The 22,153-nt window shown below is 41.6% G+C and overlaps 1 protein-coding gene across 4 annotated transcripts in view; it reads left to right on the top strand.

Annotated features, from left to right (window-relative positions):
• The window catches only part of SLAMF6 (SLAM family member 6), a 34,300-nt gene extending 12,877 nt beyond the window's left edge, over window positions 1-21,423 (top strand). The window contains exons 2-8 of one of the 4 annotated variants that reach the window (XM_025398599.1): window positions 9,801-10,133; window positions 15,126-15,389; window positions 15,829-15,939; window positions 16,278-16,316; window positions 17,347-17,426; window positions 19,255-19,326; window positions 19,676-21,423. In XM_025398599.1, coding sequence (XP_025254384.1) covers window positions 9,801-10,133; window positions 15,126-15,389; window positions 15,829-15,939; window positions 16,278-16,316; window positions 17,347-17,426; window positions 19,255-19,326; window positions 19,676-19,723 — 947 coding nt within the window. In that variant the 3' untranslated portion in view covers window positions 19,724-21,423. Of the gene's footprint in view, window positions 1-9,800; window positions 10,134-15,125; window positions 15,390-15,828; window positions 15,940-16,277; window positions 16,317-17,343; window positions 17,427-19,254; window positions 19,327-19,675 lie in introns of all 4 variants that reach the window. The other 3 variants (XM_025398608.1, XM_025398592.1, XM_025398615.1) reach the window with 3 other exon arrangements.
• Window positions 21,424-22,153: the final 730 nt, after the last annotated feature.

Here is a 22,153-nt window from a genome sequence, read left to right as displayed (position 1 = left end):
TTTGAAGGATAATTTTTTCAGATGTCGAACTCTTGGTTGATGGGTGGTTTTTTTCTTTCAACACCTTAAATATGTCATCCCACTGCCTCCTGGCAACAATGGATTCTTCTGAGAAATTGGCTGCTGATTTTATTGAGGATCACTTGTACATGACTAATTGCTTTCTTCTGATGCATTTGAGATTCTCTCCTTGTTTTTGTTTTTCTGGTTTGATTATAATATGTCTTGTTATGGATCTCTTTGTGATCATTCTTCTTGGAGTTCATTGACTTTCTTGGATGTAAAAATTCATGTCTTCTATAAAGTTTGGGAAGTTTGGGGATTATTTTTTCCAAATATTATTTATGCCCTTTTCTCTCTCTCCTCTCCTCCTTAGACTCCTATTATGTGTACTTTTTGGTATGTTTGATGGTGCCCCACAAATGTCTTGGGCACCGTACATTTTTCTTCACTCTTTTCTGATCCTCAAACTGGATAATTTCAATTGGCCTAGCTTCAAATTAGCTATTTCTTACTTCTGCCTACACAAAACTTCTGTTGAAAGCCTCTAGTGAATTTTTTATTTCAATTATTGTATTTTTTCAGGTCCAGAATTTCTACTTAGCACCTTGTTATTATTTCTATCTTTTAAAAATATTTACTTTTCTTTATATATCCTTTTCTTGATTTTCTTTAGTTCTTTGTCCATCGTTTCCTTTAGCTTTTTGAGTGTATTTAAGATAGTTGAGGCCGGGCATGGTGGCTTATGCACATAATCTCTGTTTTGGGGCACTCCTTTAATGCCTAGACAGGCTATTTACCACTCTGCTTGAGCCTTGACTTTTTTCTTGTACCCAGCATAAATATCAGCCATAGATAAAAATCTTAGGGTCTTCTCAGAACTTTTCTAAGTATGCAGCCTGCCCTAGGCATGTATGTGGCTTTCCAAATTCCCTGGTATAAGCAGACATTTTTTAATGCCTGAATTCTTCTAAGAATCTTTCTCCCCAGCTTTTCCTCCCAGGCATTCAGCGTATCTATTTTTTGCCTCCACTATAATGTTTTACCCCAGGTATTGATGGCCTTTCAGTGTTTATGAGAAATGTCCTCTGCATGGCTAATTTTCTACCTGAAAGAGGTAGTTGAAACAAAGACAAATGCTTTTCCTCAGTTCTTTAGGGAGCATCCAGATAGTTCAAAAAAAGACAAATACAATTCTTTCAGAACCAGGTCTGCTCTATGCCCGCTGGAACCAGTGGCCATGGTCTCCTACTGAAAATGTAGATGGCCATCTTCAAGACTGCTACCAAGATGGAGAAAAGAGATTGGGGAAAGGGCGATCAAACGTTCTGTAAAGCTCCCCAATCGTTTTTTAAATTGTATACATGTAAGCTGTACAACATGACATTTTGATATATGCAGTGAAATGGTTACTCTTATAGTCTAATTTACATGTTAATAGTCATGTAAATTAACATAGTCATTATCTTGCACAGTTACCGTTTTCTTGCAAGTATGGTAAGAGTATCTAAAATCTACTCTTAGCAAGTGTTCAGTATACAATACAATTGTATAAGTATAGCCTTCATGTTGTATATTAGATTCCAAGACTTATTTACCACATGTATCTGCAACTTTGTACCCTGTGACCTACATCTCCCCATTTCCTCCCTGTTCCCTTTCTCCACCTCTGATAAGCACTGCTTTATACTTTGTTTCTAGGTATTTGACTTTTTTTTTAACTCCTTTTTTTTTTCTTCTTTTTTTTTTTTGGTGTGATCATGGCTCACTGCAACCTCTGCCTCCCAGGTTTAAATGATTTTCCCACCTCAGCCTCCTGAGCTGGGACTACAGGCATGTTCCACCATGCCTGGCTGATTTTTTTGTATTTTTAGTAGAGACAGGGTTTCACCATGTTGACCAGACTAGAACTCCTAGCATTTTTAAGTTGCCTCTTTTTTGACTCATCATTTGCTTGGTTGCTATAGTCCTTTGACTAGTTTCTACAGTTCTGACAAAGTTGATTCTGACAATGTTTGCTCATTCTGTGTGTGTTTGCATGAGTGTTCATGTTTTTTTGTGGAAGGATGGACCCTTGCAGCTATTTACTGTGCCATTTTCACTAATGTCACTGACCTTCAGACTTTAAGCCAGCAATTTCAACAAAGTAGTTACCATTCCCCTGAAATCCCTCTCCCCTTTGATGCCACACCTGCCTATACTATGCCTGTTGTTATATTAGGTGATCCCCAGCACCTTCTTTCCCTGTTCCTCGGCTACATGTGCTATAATCATTGGAGAAAGTTATTAGTGTGGTGCAAAAGTGATTGCGGGTTTTCCCATTGAAGGTAATGGCAAAATCTGCAATCACTTTCACACCAGCCAATGCAAAACTGGACGGACTCTATGAATGTTGCCGGTCAACCAATCTTGGCCAATTCCTCCTCACTGCTTCCACACTCATTTATTGATCACTTGTCAGTTTCCTAACAAATTCCTCACAGCAGCTTTTACATGTCTCCTCCAGCTTCCTCTAGATTCTGTGAGATCTACTTCTCTTAGAACAACTTTGAGAACGACATAAGTGAAATATTCCAACTTCTTCCCCTTTAACCTCTAAATCTTTTGAGATCTTTAACCTCATTATTTTCAGTCTCAAAAGAAAAGGAGAACCACCTCTACCCAAGACTAACCTCTTCACGTATGCTCCTAAGCCCACCCTGGCTTCCTCCTCAGAAATGACACTGTTTTGAATACTCCCTTTCACCATATCTTAAGTTTTTTCTTTCTCTCCCAGCTGCTTCCCTTTGCTCCAAATTTGCTCAGGACTCTGCTACCCTAAAGAGTAATTTCCATTTGTCCTACGTTCTTCTCAACATCCTGACTATGTTTCTCCTCCCTTTCCTTTTAATTCTCTTGAGAAATCAGCCCCTACTCTCTTTCATACTGCAGTTGCCTCCTGTGGAGCTAACACAGCTTGCTATATCCCTCTTTACTATATCGATGGGCCTAAGCTAGTCCCTCAGGTTAGAAACCCCAAAGTTTCTTGACTTTTCTCTCTTTTTCAGAATCTGCTTAGTTCTACCTCTCTCCTCTCTTTCCTAAGACACTGCTCTCTTTATACTTTCCTCGTTTTCAAAAATACTTCATGTTTTTTAATATCTTCCAAACTAATCCTCCACTAATCAGGTAACCCTTAAAAACTTCTCTATTCTAATCTCAATCTACTTAACATTCACTGAGTTCCCTGGACCAGGTTATGGGGAAATACAATGCTGCCTAAGACATTATTTGAGTTCCCCAAAACACATCATACAGTAGATGAAACTTGTAAACAAATGTACCCCAAATGTCTGCTGTCTTGACATCCTCACCAGAGGATGGGCAAGACTTTAGCACCACCTTCATGTTGCAAGGGGTTCCCCAGTGACTTATGAGAGTCTCAAAGGAAAGCTTCCCATGAGTCCCCAAAGCAGCCTACCAGTTGCTAACATGAGGCATCTTTCCCATTCTTAAATTCCTTTTCTGCTTCTAGTCCTCTACACAGGATGCCAGCAGAGCCATTTAGATGCCCTGCCTATTCCAAGAACATCAATATTCATGCCAAGGGTGCTGGTCCCGGATGCTCCCAAATCATCAGTGTTGATTCCCGGCAGAGCAGAGAAAAGGACCTCCGTGTGCCCTCTGGGCCACACCACAACTCCTTGGCCCTGAAGCAGCTCTGCTCCTGTCCAAAGTGTCACGTAGGGTCTTTTAAACATTTTCAGTAGCATCTGACCTTCACTGTCCCTAAGCATATTTTCTCAAATCTAGTTTTGCTTTGGTTTGGTTTTGGGTCTATGGGGAACTATTCCTACCATCTCATCCATCCTGTGCTCCTTCTCCCTTTCCTTCACCACAAACTACTTTCTCCCCTTCGCCCTGTACCAATGCCAAACCCACATAAATATAAGCAGAGGCAAACAGATATTTTAGCTCATCCTTGAAGGATAAATAGGAGCTTACCATGAGGAAAGAAAGGTGAAGAAGGGCATTTTAAACAGAGGGAAAAGCAGTGAAAAACTAAAGAAAGCAAGGCATTCTTGGAAGAATTACAAATAATTAAGTAATGGAGAGCTCATAAGTTTTATTCAAGAGTTTGCTACAATGTCATCTCCTGTGAACTGTTCCCTGACAACTCCCAACTGTCCCCAGTTCAGGATTCTATCAATTTGTGCTTCCGTGGAGCACATATCTCTAACAATTCAACATTTATTGAGCTAGAAAATGTGTGCTAAGTTCTAGGAATATAGAAATAATAATCAGAATCCCTGACCTCAAGATTATGGAAAAGAAAGGAAAATAATCTTATAACAAAGAGAAAGAACTGCTTGCAATTGCATGTGTAAGTGCAATAGTGATACGAGGGCAATGCAGATGCAAAGCCCTACACTAGCTCAATGCCCAGCCCACCACATCAGAACTAACTACTCATTTACCTGTCAGGCTCCTCTATCAGATGATGGACCCAGAGGACTGACAGTATTTATATTCCCAGTTTCCAGTCCAGGAACTGGTACGGAAAACAGACCTAATAAATGTGGTCTGAATGCCATGGTTCCTGAGGTTTTACTAATTGAATTAGCATAGAAGTTAGCAAATAGAATGAATGACTTGTTACATAAACTAATTATTTCAATCTATAAAATCAATGGAACTTAAAGGAGTGTTCTAGGCAAGGGAAGAACAGCTCCTGGTGAGTCCTTGGGCCACTGAGTAAGCCCAGATCCCCTACCAAAAGGAGTTGAGCTTTAACATTATAGACAGAAAACCTCCAAGAGATGGAATGGAGATATGTCCATTCACTCAATAAATATTCAGGGGATGCTTACTATGTGCCAGGCAATGTTCAAGAATGTTCACAATAGTAAACAAAACAGACAAAAATCTTTGTCTCCATAGAGCTTACATTCTAGTGGAGAGGTGACAAAATAAACAAAAACAAATATGCAAATTTTAAAGTATACTAGATGGTAAGTCCTAGATGGTAAATCCAAAGGCAGCTGGATGTGCAAGGGTGGATAGGGGCTGATGGTGTGAAAAGAGTGGTCACACTTCCTTAAACTCTCTGAGCAGGAATGTTTGCATTAATGACTTTATAGAGGCAAAAGAGTAAGCTGCATGGATACTTGGAGGAAGTACATTCCAGACAGAAAGGATTGCAAATGCAAAAGTCCTGGCCTGTTCAAGGAATAGCCAAAGGGGCTGGAGCAAAGTGAACAAGGGAGAGAATATAGGAATTAGGTCGAAGAGAGAGAGATGGCCAGATCATTTTGGTCCGTATAGACCATTGACATGATTTTGTTTTGTTGTGTTTTGTTACTGTTTTAACTTTTTATACTGAAATACAAAGAAAAAAACTATACGAATCTTAAATGTCAGCTCAATGAATTATCATAAAATGAACAAATCTGTGTAGCCAAATACAGATCTAGAGATAGGACATTATCAGCATTCCAGGATCCTTCTTTTATACTCCCTCCTATTAACCACCTCTCCCTCCTCAAAGGTAACCACTCTCTTGACTTCTGGCAGCATAGATTTGTCTCTTTATCAACTTTAAATAAATAGAATCATATCATTGTATTCTCTGGTATCTGGACATTTTGCTCAAAATTTTTCTTGTGGTATTTACCCATGTGATTCAGAGGAAAAAGGAGTCACGATGACAAATAACATTGTATTAAAATGCTCATAGGAAAGATGTTGATGACAGCAATGATCATGTGCCTGGAACCCATATGACAATTCATGAAAGAGAGATGAAGTGCAAGCTTACCCAGGAGCTGAGCACTAGGATGCCAAGAGACATTTCCTCCCCTATTCAGCTCCTCTCGTAAGAAGTAAGAAACCCGCAGAAATGACAACATTCCATGCTCATGGACTGGAAGAATCAACATCGTTAAAATGGCCAAAGCAATTTCTAGATTCAATGCTATTCCTATCAAACTACCAATGTCATTCTTCACTGAATTAGAAAAACTATTCTAAAATTCTTATGGAACCTGGCCGGGCGCGGTGGCTCAAGCCTGTAATCCCAGCACTTTGGGAGGCCGAGACGGGTGGATCACGAGGTCAGGAGATCGAGACCATCCTGGCTAACACGGTGAAACCCCGTCTCTACTAAAAAATACAAAAAACTAGCTGGGCGAGGTGGCGGGCACCTGTAGTCCCAGCTACTCGGGAGGCTGAGGCAGGAGAATGGCGTAAACCCGGGAGGCGGAGCTTGCAGTGAGCTGAGATCTGGCCACTGCACTCCAGCCTGGGCGGCAGAGCGAGACTCTGTCTCAAAAAAAAAAAAAAAAAAAAAATTCTTATGGAACCAAAAAAAGAGCCCAAATAGTCAAAGCAATTCTAAGCAAAAACAACAAAGCCAGAGACATCACACTATCTGACTTTGAACCATACCATAAGACTATAGTAACCAAAACAGCATGGTACCTGTACACAAACAGACACATAGACAACTGGAAGAGAACAGAAAACTCAGAAATAAAGCCACACACTTACAACCATCTGATTTTTGACAAGGCCTACAAAAACAAGCAATGGGGAGAGGAGTCCCTATTCAATAAATGGTGCTGGGATAACTGGCTAGCCATATGCAGAAGATTGACACTGGACCCTTACCTTTAACCATATACAAAAATTAACTCAAGATGGATCAAATATTTAAATATAAAACCTCGAGCTATAAAAATCCTAGAAAAAAATAGGAAATATCCTTCTTGACATTGGCCTTGGCAAAGAATTTTTGGCTAAGTCCCCAAAAGCAATTGCAACAAAAACAAAAATTGACAAGTGGAACCTAAGTAAACTACAGAGCTTCTGCACAGCAAAAGAAACTATCATTATAGTAAACAGACATCTTACGGAATGAGAGAAAATATTTGCAAACTATGTATCCAACAAAGATTTAATATCCAGAATCTATAAGGAGCTTAAACCAATAAGCAAAAACCCCATTAAAAAATGGGCAAAGGACATGAACAGACACTTCCTAAAAGAAGACATACAAGTAGTCAACAAACATGAAAAAATGCTCAGCATCAGTAATCATCAGAGAAATCCAAATCAAAACCACAATGAAATACCATCTCACACCAGTCAGAATGGCTATTAATAAAAGTCAAAAAAAAAAAAAATAGATGCTGGTTTGGTTTATGATATGGTTTGATTGTGTCCCCACCCAAATCTCATCTTAAACTGTAGAGCTCCCATAATTCCCACATGTCATGGGAGGGACCCAATAGGAGGTAATCGAATCATGGGGGTAGGTCTTTCCTGTGTTATTCTCATGATAGTGAATAAGTCTCATGAGATCTGGTGGTTTTATAAAGGGGAGTTCCCCTGCACACATTCTCTTTGCCTGCCGCCATGTAAGATGTGACTTTGGCTGGGCACAGTGGCTTACATCTGTAATCCCAGCACTTTGGGAGACTGAGACAGGTGGATCATAAGGTCAGGAGATCGAGACCACAGTGAAACCCCATCTCTACTAAAAATACAAAAAATTAGGCGGGTGTGGTGGCGGGCACCTGTAGTCCCAGCTACTCGGGAGGCTGAGGCAGGAGAACGACATGAACCCAGGAGGCGGAGCTTGCAGTGAACTGAGATTGCACCACTGCATTCCAGCCTGGGTGACAGAGCGAGACTCTATCTCAAAAAAAAAAAAAAAAAAAAAAAAATGTGACTTTGTGCCTCCTTCACCTTTCACCATGATTGTGAGTGCCATGGCCTCCCCAGCCATGTGGAACTGTGAGTCAATTAAACATCTTTCCTTTATAAATTACTAGTCTTGGGTATGTCTTTATCAGCAGTGTGAAAATGGACGAATACACTTTTTTGACTTTTTAATAATAGCCATTCTGTCAGAATGACAGCTGGAAGAGAATAGAAAACTCAGAATACACTAATATACTTTTTAAATATTTTTGTATAGCCATATACAGAAGATTGAAACTGGACCCTTACTATTCTGTCAGAATGGCTATTATTAAAAGTCAAAAAATTTTAAAAAATAGGTGCTAGGTCCCACGGTGAGGTTGCAGAGAAAAGCAAACAGTTATACAGTTAGCGGGAAATGTAAATTTTCACTGTGGAAAGCAGTTTGGAGATTTCTCAAAGAACTTAAAACAGAGCTACCATTCAACCCAGCAACCCCATTACTGGGTATATAGCCAAAGGAAAATAGATGATTATGCCAAAGAAAAATAGATGATTATACCAAAAAGACATATGCACCTGTATGTTCATCACTATGCTATTCATAAAAGCAAAGACAAGGATCAACTTAGGTTCCCATCAATGATGGATTGGATAAAGAAAATGTGGTACGTATACACCATGAAATACTAACCAGCCATAAAAATGAATAAAATCATGTCTTTTGCAGCAACATGGGTGGAGCTGGAGACCATAATCCTAGAAAACTAACATAGGAACAGAAAACCAAATACGACATGCTCTCACTTATAAGTGGGAACCAAACACTGAGCACATATGGACATAAATATGGGATTAATAGACACTGTGGACTACTAGAGGTGGAAGGAAGGGAATGGATATGGGTTGAATAACTACCTATTAGTTAATATGCCCACTATCTGGGTGCGATATACCCATGTAACAAACCTACACATGTACCCTCATATCTAAAATAAAAGTTGAAATTTTTAAGAAAAAGAAGGAAGAGATCCTGAGAAGGTTAGGTAATGATTATGGTTATTTATTCATTGACCCTCTAGAACATTTCCACAGACTCTACTACGTGTCAGACATGGTGCTGAGTACTGACATGCAAGGATGATTAAGGCATGGTCAGTTAGACAAACAGGTGAACAAGATTACAAAATAATGTGATAATTGCTAAGAATTTGGGAAAGGATGCTAAGGAAGCATCTTCTTTAAGAATCATTGTGACTATTTCACCTTTTTTGCTTAAACATTGATAGTTCTGAATAAGCTCACAAGAATGTGGCCATCATGTGTTACTATGAAATTATATGTATTATTTCTATGTGTATCAATTTTGTCTCCTCCTAATCTTTCTGAGAGAATAAAGAAAAATCTTCTGGTATAATGAAAAGAATACAAAGTCACTGGAGTCAGAAGACCTGGGTTTGAATCCTGACTCTGCTATTCTTTAGCTGTGCAACCCTGTGAAAATTAGTTAACCTTTCTGTGGCTCAGTTCCTTTATCTATAAATGGAAGTAATAATATCCATCCTGCCTGCCTCACAGATTGTAGTCAGCATCAATGAAATAATGTATAAGAAGAACTGACTATCCTATAAATCCCTGATATTAGTCCCTGTTACCAGCCTTCTAAATTGCACAGGCCTACTAAGATGGACACACAGTAGGCAATCAGTAAATATCAGGCTTTAATTATACTTTATTAGCAAAGACTTGCAGTTTTTGGAGTCTATAGTTTCCTGTCCCCCTCAACCTAATGTCAGAGGAATTCAGAGGCTGGGGTCACAAAGTATAGTTATGACCTAGGAGTGACCAGCCAGTGTAGAACCCAGCATGGACTGAGCCAGTTTCATCTAGACTAGCTGCCTACTAACCAAGAGTGGCTGACATTTTGCTAGAGGTGAAGCTCTGGGACTGTGATTATTCGTTTAGAACCATCTCCTTATGCTTTCTTACTCTGTCATATCTCTGAGTTTTGGTATCAGAGAGCTCTAACAGACTGGCAGAGTTAGGTGAAAGGGTGCAGGACTTGGCAGGGAGATTGTCAGGAACATTTGTAAAACCTTTTCCTTCTGTGTTTACAGGGAATCTAGTTTCACAAAGCAGCTCAACCCCACTGATGGTGAATGGGGTTCTGGGGGAGTCAGTAATTCTTCCCCTGGAGTTTCCTGCTGGAGAGATGATTGAGTCCATCACTTGGCTTTGCAATGGAACATCTCTTGCCTTCATAGAACCCTCTGAAACCAAAAGTCCAAAAATCCACGTGACTCATCCTAAACAGCGAAAGCGACTGAACTTCACCCAGTCCTACTCCCTGAAACTCAGCAACCTGGAGATGGAAGACACAGGCTCTTACAGTGCCCAGATAACCACAGAGACCTCTGCAAAGCTGTCCAGTTACACTCTGAGGATATTCAGTGAGTCAAAATATGGGGTTTAATTCCATATGGACTGAAAAATATACATGTATTTCAATCCTGTGACTTCAAATGTGCACTGTCACCTAATGGTAAAGAATATGGCATTTAGAGTCATTGAGTCAGTGTCAACACAATGACATTGCAAAGCCAGTTAATGACAGAGCTGAGGACAGAGCCTGTCTTGTGTCCCAGCTCAGAATTACTTCACTCCAGTAAAATGGTCTTCTTCAACCGGAAATGTAGCAGAAGTAATGGAAATCAAATATTTATTATAGTGTTGCCTTGTGCATTACATGTATTTGCCATGTAATTCTCACAAAGCCTCCATGAGGTAGGTACAGATCTTATACCCTTGAGGCACAGCCTCAGTCACAGTGATTTGCGTACAAGTCACAGAGATAGTAATGGCAGCACTTCCCACATAACTACCTGCCACAACACCTCCCTTTTCACAAAGGCTAGTCTGACCCAGTAGAGTGATCTGTGTATAGAACAGTGGTCTACCTAGAAAGTTCTCTGCAAAGATAGGCCGATAATGAGAAGCATCCTTTCTGTCAAGTTTATTTAATTTTTAACAATATTTTCCCCCAATGGCTCATATTAATCACCAGTCAACAATCTGCCTTCCCAAGATTAAAAAGAATGAAAACGTTATCAACATAAAATTATGGAAACTATAATGAGGTTGCTTATGAGTCAATATCAGAAAAATACCTCTCTAGCAACCAGTGATATTCAGAGATGCCATTAATGGCTTTAGAATAACGACTTAGCAGGAGATTCAAGCATTAAATTGGCAATCAGGCCAGAAAACATGAAAGACCACTGAAATTCTGTAATTCTTATCCACTTGAGGGCCTGTAGTGTCTAAAATTCACTCAGAGTTCTTTGGGTTAAGACATGGTACTCAAAAAAGCACTGTTAAAATAAAATGTCTCCACAGACAGATTACAAGTTAACTTTTAGTATCCCCTGAATATTTGGCAGGTTTATCATGTTAGATTAGTCAATGGTATGTCCTTGAAGAATAGAACACCAAACAGGTAAACGTAATGGGAAAGAGGTGATGTCTGGAAAACTTCTACACAAGCGATTCTAACTAAAAGGGAAAAATCACCCTGGGGCAATGTATTACTTTCCTGAGGCTGCTGAAATAGAAATACCATAAAGTAGGTGGCGGAACAAATTCATATTCTCTCACAGTTCTGGAGGCCAGAAGTCCAAAATCACAGTGTGGGCATGGCTGTGTTCCCTCTGGAGGCCGTAGGGGGCAACCTACTCTTTGCCTGTCCCATCTTCTGGTTGCTGTCAACACTCCTTGGTTTTCTTTGGCTTGTGGCTGCATCACACCAATCTCTACCTCCATAGTCAGGTTGCCTCCTTCTCTTCTGTCTGTCTCAAACATCCCCTTGCTTTTCTCTTATGAGAACACTTGTCATTGGGTTTGGGCACTATCCAGATTATACTGAATAATCTCATATAACTTAATTCCATCTGCAAAGACCCTTTTGTCCAATAAGGTAATATTCAGATTCTGGGAATTAGGACACAGACAGATCTTTTGTGAGGTCATTATTCAACCCACTACAGGCAGAATCACCCTGGGTGACCAGTAATTATCAAGGCAGTGTAGGATACTGGAGAGAAGAGAGACTCATCCAATGGAAAGCCTGAAATGGGTACCAGGCTTCATCACGTTTGCTGAGATAATGTTCCTCTAACATTGTTGAGAAGACCAAGTATGACTTATCTTGCAACAACCACCCTCTTGAGGCTCAATACTGATCTCTTTCAGGGATTTTTAGAGTGCCATCTCCTTCAAAGGCACATACACAAAGAACTGTGTGAGCTATACCAGGTAGTGTTATGACAGTGCAAAGGAATTTCTTTTTTTTTTTTTTTTTTTTTTTTTTGAGACGGAGTCTCGCTCTGTCGCCCAGGCTGGAGTGCAGTGGCCGGATCTCAGCTCACTGCAAGCTCCACCTCTCGGGTTTACGCCATTCTCCTGCCTCAGCCTCCCGAGTAGCAGGGACTACAGGTGCCCCCACCACGCCCGGCTAATTTTTTGTATTTTTTTAGTAGAGACGGGGTTTCACCGTGTTAGCCAGGATGGTCTCGATCTCCTGACCTCGTGATTCACCCGTCTCGGCCTCCCAAAGTGCTAGGATTACAGGCTTGAGTCACCGTGCCCTGTCAGGAATTTCAAGGTATAAGTTATATAGATTTGATTTTTAGCATTGCTCAATCTCTTGATATGTGCCAGGATATGAATGGCAAAGATTTGATTTTATGGGCCAATATCAATTAATTAGGACTGACTGCTAACATAATTTGGCTCTGTGTCCCCACCGAAATCTCATCTCGAATTGTAAACCCTACATGTCAAGGGAGGGACCTGATGGTTGCTGATTTGATCATGTGGGAGGTTTCCCCCATGCTGTTCTCATGATAGTGAGCTCTCATGAAAGCTGATGGTTTTAAGTGTGGCACTTCCTTGCCCTTTCTCTCTCTCTCCTGCTGCCATGCAAGACACGACTTGCTTCCCCTTGCCCTTCCGTCATGATTGTAAGTTTTGCTGAGGTCTCCCCATCCATGTAGAACTGTGAGTCAATTAAACCCCTTTTGTTTATAAAGTACCCAGTCTCAGGTAGTATCTTTATAGTAGTGTGAAAACAAACTAATACAACTGCCTAGAGTTTAATGTTAAGAAAATGTTGAAGCCATGATAAGTTTATTAATTGAGTCAACAATATTTGTTAGACATGGATAATGTCTAAGGCACTGTTGTAGCACCTGGAATACATCAGTGAGCAAAACAGACCACTGTCCTCATGGAGCTGACATTCTGGAAGGGAAGTAGAGGCAGGTAACAAACAATTCACATAACATATAAACAAGTGATATAGCATGTAACAAAGCCCTGATTGGTATGAACAAAGGAGAGATTAAAACAGCATAAGAAGCATCAAGAGTGCCAGGGAGCAGGGGACAATTTTAAAAGGAGTGATCAGAACAAGCTTCATTGAAAAGATGACATTTGAGCCAAGACCAATTGGAAGTGAGGAAGTGTGCCATGCAGACAACCGGAAACCACGCCATCTGGCATAGATAGCAAGATCCCCTGTGCCTAGCCTACTCAAGAAACACCAAGGAGGCCAAACATCCAGGAGCAGACTAAGGGGTAGGTAATAGGAAATGAGGCCAGAAAGGAAACAGGGACCACATCGCATAAGGACTGAGAGCCATCACAAAGACTTTGGCTTCTACTCTCAGTGACACTGAGAGCCATCAGAAGGTTTTGCAAACAAGTAATATGATTTGACTTACTTGTCTAAAGGATTTCTTTGGCTGCTCTGTTGAGAATAGAGTTCAAGGGAGAGGGGTAGAAGCCAATGGCCCAATTAGGAGACCATTGCAATAGTCCATACAAGAGTTGATGCTAGCTTGGATCAGGGTGGTAGCAGTGGAGATGGTGAGCAGTGGTTGCATTTTGGACATATTTTGAAGATAAAGCCACCAGGATTTCCTGATGTGGGAGTATGAGATGAAGATATGAGTCAGCAATAACTCCAGGGGTTTTGGCCTCAGTGATAGGAAGGATGCAGTTGTCAACAAGTCAGGTGGGGAAAACTGTAGGTTGAGAAGGTTTGGGAGAGAAAAACAGGAGTCCTTTAGACTATACCAAGTTTGAGATATACTTACACACTTACATACATGTGGAAATGTCCTTACATATTCATTAAGTGGAAAAAGGTAGCAAGATGGATTTTTTTTTTAGTTCAGCCATCAACATTGGATGAGGAAGATGTGACTTTCATGACAAATATTTGCTATCCCTGTACCAGGCACTGTCTCATTTATTCCTCAAAATTACCTGAGAAGTGAGTATTATTACCTAGTCTTACAGATAAGGAAACTGAGGCTTGGATATAGCAGTAATTTGTCCATGGTCATGTAGCCAGTAAATTACAAAGCCATGATCTTAATTCAGGTCTTCCTGACTCCAAATCCAACACTTTTCCCATACATGAAAACTCTGTTCTGGTAAGATTTCAGTACAGATACTCCACAACCCCTACTCAACTAAGCTTAAAGCACTACTCGGTCTCTTCTAATCAGAGAATTGGAGTCATTCTCTTCCTGGTTGGGTCATCTTTACTTCAAACCTCAGGCCAAGGCTAAGTTAGTAGCCTTTTCTGTTTTGCTCCCATGTTCCCATTGGTTCACAGTTACATCTTACTAGGCAGTATTTCCCGGTCTTTGCTCTCAGAAATATCTGCATCACATGTCATCTTACATGCCTAGATATGCCGCACTTCTTTGCTCCCCAGAATTGCCTGCTTGCTTTCTCAGCTTCTTCACTTCTTCCTTCCCCAGTTCTTTGGTTCTCAGCATTTTCCTTTCTGTCTTGCTGACCTTCTACATCTGAGTCTCTTTCTCACTATTGGAGCCAGCTTTAGATACAGTGAGAACCAGGATCCCCATAGATTCAAATTTCCCAAGGAAGTGATGTTTCCATCTTCCACCCCAGTTAGGTAATTCTGATAGCAGAGGAAACAGGACTCTTGCACCTGGTCTTTTGGCTTCTGACCTCACTGAGGTGCCCTCAGAATTCTCAGCTTGGTCTCCAAATTGTCTTTACACAGGGGCAGAGTGCAAGTACTATAAGGGACCCCAGGGATAAACTGGAGCCCAGAAATATAAAATGACCACCCCAAAACTATCCAACTAGTTGATGGAAACCTCAGTCTCTGCCTTCCCACTTCTTCTGCTGGCTATCCTGTCCCATACTGATGTCCTGCATCATTTGGTCATCCCAGACCTTGCTACCATCAATTGGGCAATAAAAGCAGAGTCCTTTACAGAGTCTACAGACCATAATATATACAGCAAAGGTGAAATACAAAACATTGAGGTGAAGGATATTTTTCACAAGGGGCTGAGCCAAGACATTTGTCCTTAATCTGGATCTTATTTTTCTGCAAACAGGACAACTGAGGACCATACAAGTTAACAATTACAGTCAGCTCTTTCAGAATAGGACCTGTGAGATCCATCTGACCTGCTCTGTGGAGGATGCAGATGACAATGTCTCATTCAGATGGGAGGCCTTGGGAAGCACACTTTCAAGTGAGCCAAACATCACTACCTCCTGGGACCCCAGGATTTCCGGTGAACAGGACTACACCTGCATAGCAGAGAATGCTGTCAGCAATTTATCCTTCTCTGTCTCTGCCCAGAAGCTCTGCGGAGGTAACAGCTTGCCTCAGGTCTGAGAGCCTTGAGCAGCTGTGGGGTGTAACGCGTCCTCACATCCTACATAATTTCCAAAACTGTGGCCCAGTGGGAGGCAGAAAATGCTGCTGGGAGGGGACAGATGCCCTCTGGAGCTCTGCATCTCCCAGTACTCCCAGAGGACTCTCCTTCCTTCCTCTCCATTCCCCAACCCCTCCTCCAACCCACTCAGAACCCAAAAGCAAAGGCCTGGGAAGGTACGATTGCTTTCTCCCTACAACTCCACTGGGCCCCACCCTCCCCTGCCTGCCACATAGGACTCTCACCCCACAGCCTCTGGGTATAAATAAACCTACCTAGCCCCCAAATATGGCCTAGAAGAGGCTCCATGAAGGCTCCAAGAACAGTGGGCCTCACTTGATGTGTCTCAAATGTCATTTCTTTTTTCTCTTTTCAGATGTTAAAATTCAATATACAGATACCAAAATGATTCTGTTTGTGGTTTTTGGGATATGCATAGTCACCGGTTTCATCATAATGCTGTTACTTGTTTTGAGGAAAAGAAGAGGCAGGTTTCCTTTCTTCCTACTTGTCTCCTCTCCAGGGTTCCAGGGATTGAGAGTTTGGGGCCTCTGATTCCCAAGGATCTCTTGTGGAGGACAGGAGGAGGGAGGGAGGCTGCAAACCCCAGCTCAGCTAGTCCACTGAGATGATCCTGGGGTGTGATCTTGCACCTGCTAATATCCTCAGAGAAATATCCTACAGGGAAAAGTAGGACCCTGTCTCAGGGCTGCTTGCCCTTCCTTTTGGGTCCCCTCCCACCACATCCCAACACTCATGGGGTTGGGGGTGAAATGCCTCTCCCACTGCTGTCACACATTTCAATTTTCTGGTTTTATTTTTCAGATTCTCTACCTTTGTCTACTCAGCGAACACAGGGCCCTGGTGAGCATTCAGACTCTTAACTCTCCATCATAAAGCAGATGGGAAGAGCCAAATGGAAGAGAAAGGGGGATGGCAGAGGGCTGGATAATGACAGAGGAAGGAGTCAGAATGTCATTACTCAGACCACATGGTGTGAGGGGAGATGACCTGTAATCATGGGTCCTACATGGTTCACAGGCACAGGCATGTGAACCAGTCACTCAGACAGTTTCTCTTGGTGATATCAGGTTCATTCACCACCCTGCTGATGGAGACACTAAGTCCCAGTGAAAGGGATCATCCCTCGTCACCCAGCAAGTCCAGGGCACAGGCAGGATTAAAGTATTCAAGACACAAAACCAAACTGTCTGACTGCATCATTACTGTTGAGCCAGGGTTTTGGCAATGGATAGACACAGTGGAAAGAGAAAACATGATATAGAAACACAAACACAGGCTCTGGACTCAAGATTGGCTTTGGGTCTCATTTCACGCATGAGTGATGCATGACATCGCTTGTAGAGGAAACGGCATAAGGTCTGAAGTCGGAAGACATGAATTTGAGTTCCAGTTTCATCACTGCCTGTATGGCTTTGCACAAGTCAGTTAAGCTTTCTGAGCCTCCAGTTCCTCATCTCCAAAATAATCAAATCCACTATAGGGACCTCTGAAAAGCTTAATAATATCCTGTCTGTGAAATAACTGGCTCCTTATGTTTCCCAACAAGGTGCCTTTAGCCCTTCCATAGGCAGTGCTATTTGGTCCCAGGAGCTTCCTGACCCACATGTGAAGCCTGAGGGAGACTCTGAAGCTTTAGGGGACCTCAACACCACCTCCTATCCCAAGAGATGTGGTCAGAAATAGACCACATGACTGAGAAGGTTCACCCAGAACTCCAAAGACTGTCAAGAATGAGTGATCCCTCAGGAAAGCAGATGCTTCAAACACCTGCCTATCTGGGGACACAGTGTGCACTGGGGAGGGCGAGGTCCTGGGAGAGCAGTTCCAGAGTCCTTCTGCCATTCACTGTGCCTTCCTATGTTAACAGCAGAGTCTGCGGGGAACATAGAGTATATTTCAGTCTCTCCAGTGAACAACACTGTGTATGCTTCAGTCACTCATTCAAACAGGGTGAGTCCTTTCAGCTTTATACGCCATTGTGTTGTCAGTTTTACAGCCATTGTTCACAAACTTGTCACCATAACCATCTGACTGATCAAATGACCTTTGAGGGGAGGAGAAGACAGCCACAGCAACAGGGGCAGCAAAGTTATGTGCTAGACCACTCTGGTGTCTGCCGTTCTCACCCTTAAGGACATGTTTATTCACACCCTGCTTTACACCGTTCTCCAACTGCTTGATACATCAGTAAGTCTTGTCCCTTCAGCTTAATTACAAGCTGACTGAAAGTACAAATTACGTCTTCCTCTCTCTTGCCCTGTATCCTAGCCTAATGATCAGTAAATACTTGCTGAATGGGTCAGAGTTCCACTAAGTTTGAAAGTTTCCTATGGACATAGTTCCATAGCAGGGGACTGACTTCTCACTGTGGATGAAGGGGTCTTAGGGGAGCTCAGAAATAGTCTCTCAAGAGGGGAAGGGGGCACAGTAGAGGCCACTAAACCATGAGCAATGTTTCACTCCTCCCCTCTCATCTACAACATAACAGGATGGCCTTGGTCAAGCATCAGCAACTCATCTGTCATGCATCCGCAGCTCCCCACCACCCCTAAATAAAGGACCTGCAGGTGGCACGTCTCTAAATAATACTATACATTTTGAGAGGCCAGTTTTCATGTCTTCTGAAAAATAAGCCAGGAAAGCTTAGTATTTTCCAAATGATGTAAGCAATGATCTATCTAGAAATCTTGGATTCCCTTCACCTATATTTGCAAAGTATGCTCCTTGATGACAGGGAGCAAGAAGGGGTACTCTCACTTGCTCAGGCATTTCTATTGCCTTTGCAAATTCCTCTTGAAGACAAGTTAACTCACACTCTGACAAATCAAAACACTAATTTCCCACAAATGTGTTAGCTTTCTGTTTAGCAAAAAGAAAAAATAAATGTGCTTTGGAGAGTGCAGTGGCACAATCACAGTTCACTGCATCCTTAACCTCCTCAGGCTCAGGTGATCCTTTTTCCTCGGCCTCCTAAGTAGCTGAGACTACAGGTGCGCACCATCACATCAGGACAAATTTTCTACTTTTTGTAGAGACAGGGTTTCGCCACGTTGCCCAGGCTAGTCTCAAACTTCTGCACTCAAGTAATCTGCCTGCCTCATCCTCCCGAAGTGTTGGGATTACAGGCATGAACCATTGTGCCCAGTCGAGGTCTTGATAATTCTCTAAATACTTCTTTAATTTAAAGTGTCAAAATCTTTGAGTAGGTTCTTTGAGGGGCGTAGGGACTTCTGCTATTATTTCTGTAACGTGCATTCCACACAGAGCCATCCTTAAGGCCAAGTGTTCCTATTCTACCCATTCCCCATGCTTGAGGAGACCCCAATGACAGGATGACCAGGCAGTTAGAATTATAGCAAAAGATGGAGCAGGCAAAATGGGCAGTTTCAGTCATAGCTAGTAAAAATTTGAGACAAAACGTATAATATAACTATCTGGTATATAAGTTCTTTCTTTAAAAATGGAGGAAGGAAAGTAGAGGTGGACAAAGGACAAGAATACTTCCTTCCCTTCATACAGCAAGGCTGTCTTTCTCTGGCTCTTGAGCCCACTGGTTTGCTGCCGTGTTGCTCTTCTGTTTGGGGCTCAGGAAATGCCACTAAACCCTCACAGGTTTGTTAGCTAGTGATGCTTGGTCTTCCACTAAACATTCCCCGGCCTTCCTCTGGAAGAACTTTGACATATTCTCTTTTTTGTCATACAGTCTTTCCTAAGAATATGTCTATGCATTAATCTCTTTGTCTCTGTATAAGTCAAACTGGTATAATTCTTTTTACAGGAAACGGAAATCTCGACACCTATAAAAAATGCTACTGTCACAATTTACTCCACAGTTAATCATTCCAAAGAGGTAAACCCATGATTGCTCCACATCTTTATATTCTTGCCTCTCTCCACAGACCTATGATTTTGCAAATAAAGTAAAAATAAAAGGGTCATCTTACAGATGCACAAACACCAGCAGCATACGGAAAGTCTTGGGACATCACCAAAACATATCCAACAAGTTATTTTGTGTTAGGGTCACCATGCATAACTGAGTTTTCAAATTACATGTTTTTTAATTTAATCCTGCCCTGTGCTGTCAATATCTCTACTATATGCCTGTCAGTAGTCTCCAATCCTCCTCTGTAGTTATGAGGGGTGGGCTGAGGTTCCAGTTCCAATTAACTTACTTCATCTTCTTCTTTTTCCCACAGAGTAAACCCACTTTTTCCAGGGCAACTGCCCTTGACAACGTGGTGTAAGTTGCTGAAAGGCCTCAAAGGAATTCAGGAATGACACATCTTCTGATCCCATGAGAGAGAACGAAGAGCAGGAAGCTTGGTTCCTATTGTTCCTGGCAAAGGAATCTGAATATCTAGGATAGAATTATCACCTCCTGTCCTTCAGATTTAAAACTGCTTACCTGGGTCAAACACCTAAGGATAACATCATTTCCAGCACGTGATTCAAATAATATTTTCCAATCCACTTCAGGCCAAAACATGCTAAAGATAACACACCAGCACATTGACTCTCTCTTTGATAACTAAGCAAATGGAATTGTGGTTGACAGAGAGTTTATAATCCAGAAGACAACCACTTCTCTCCCTTTAGAAAGCAGTAGGATTGACTTGTTGAGAAATAATACAATGTGTTGGTTACATGTGTAGTCTCTGGAGTTGGATGGGCCCTGCTCATATCCTGATACAAGTTGAGCATCCCTTGTCTGAAATGCTTGGGACTAGAAATGTTTCAGATTTCAAATTTTTTTCAGATTTTGGAATATTTGCATTATATTTACTGGTTGAGTATCCCAGATCCAAAAATCCGAAATCCAAAATGCTCCAATGAGTATTTCCCTTGAGTTTCATTCATGTCAATGCGGGGCTCAAAATCTCAGATTTTGGAGCATTTTGGATATTGGATTTTTGGATTTGGGATGCTCAACTTGTACAATGTTTATTAGACACATCTCCTGGGACATAGTGCCTAACCTCTTGGAGCCTTAGTCTCCCAGACTGAAAAAGGAAGAGGATGGTATCACATCAGTTCCATTGTTTGAGCCAAGAATCTAAGTCATCCCTGGACTCCAGCGTCTTTGTCACCACGCCCTTTGGACTCTACCTCAGAAATATTTTTTGGACCTTCCACTGCTCCCCCAACTCCTTGACCACCATCCTGTATCCCACCATCACCACCTCTAACCTGAATCCTACCTTAACCTCAGAACAGTTCTCCCCACTTTTGTTCTTGTCCCTCTCTAACCCCCTCTCCACAAGACTGCCAGAGTAATGTTTTTAATATAAATTGGATCCTTCAGTTGCCTGCTTAAAACCCTGAAGGCTTCCCAATGCACTCGAAAGAAATACATTTTCCATGGCCCCGGATGGTCTGACCCACCTCCAGCCTCAGCTAGCTTTACCCTTCTGACACTCTCTATGTAACCTCCCTGATCTTCTTTTAGTTTCTCTATTAAAGGAAAAGTTCTTTATGTTAATTATTTACATCTTCCTGCAGGCCTTTCCTCTGCCTGCTGGGGTCCTCCTATTCTTTATGCCTTAATTTAAATATGTCACCTCCTAAGAGAAACCTTCCCAGACCACTCTATCTAAAATGAATCTTCTAGGCCGGGTGTGGTGGCTCACGCCTGTAATCCCAGTACTTTAGGAGGCCAAGGTAGGGAGATCACTTGAGGTCAGGAGTTCAAGACCAGCCTGGCCAACTTGGTGAAACCCTGTCTTTACTAAAAAATACAAAAAAGTTAGCCAGGTGTGATGGTGCACCCCTAAAATCCCAGCTACTTGAGAGACTGAGGCAGGAGAATCACTTGAACCCGGGAGGTGGAGGTTCCAGTGAGCCGAAATCGTGCCAATGTACTCCACTCTGGGTGACAGAGTGAGACTCTGTCTCAAAACATATAAATAAAACTAAACAAAATAAAGTAAAATAAAATAGATCTTATTATTCTGTTACACCTTCTATGTCATTTATCACATCATTAAACAGTTATTTTTACTTTGTTAACATCTATTTCTCCCACTATACCCTAAGCTCTTCGGGAACAGAGACTGTTTTGTTTATCACTGTAACCCTAGCACCTAACACAGTATCCAGTATATGGCAAGTGTTCAAAAAAATTTTTAGTAAATAAATGAATATGTAATGGGGTTTTGTGAAAATGAAATAAGACAACACACCTGGAATCCCTAGCATAGCTCTCAGCCACATAAAGGAGTTCAATAAATGGCAGTCAGCATTGTTGGTATCATTACTGATATAATTAGTACAAATTAATAATAGTACAAATTAATTATTATTACTGAATTACACAGAATCATCTCACAAACCTTCAGCACAACAAGACATGTGACAAAGACCAGCTCTCAACACCACAAGATTCAAAGGGAAGGGTTTGGGGAGTTGGAGTGGGGAAGAACTGAAATAATGGCTGAAAAGAATAGAAAAGAAAAAACAAAGCTCATCAAAGTTAATTAATCTCAAACGCTAGCCATCAATTACATCATTAGTCAGTGGAGTAGGACAAGATAGGGAAGTTTAATCAAGAAAAAGGAAGAGTTTCCAAGGAATAGGTTCATGGAGACTTCAAAGAAAAGAGAAAAAAGAGGGTTACTGCCATGTTCGTGCAAGGTGACCTGAAGCTCAGGGGAAATCTCACTGCGCAGGTAAGAGAG

The sequence above is a fragment of the Theropithecus gelada genome, chromosome 1 (assembly GCF_003255815.1).
Source record: "Theropithecus gelada isolate Dixy chromosome 1, Tgel_1.0, whole genome shotgun sequence".
Lineage (NCBI taxonomy): Eukaryota > Metazoa > Chordata > Mammalia > Primates > Cercopithecidae > Theropithecus > Theropithecus gelada.
This window is presented reverse-complemented; position numbering and strand designations above follow the sequence as displayed.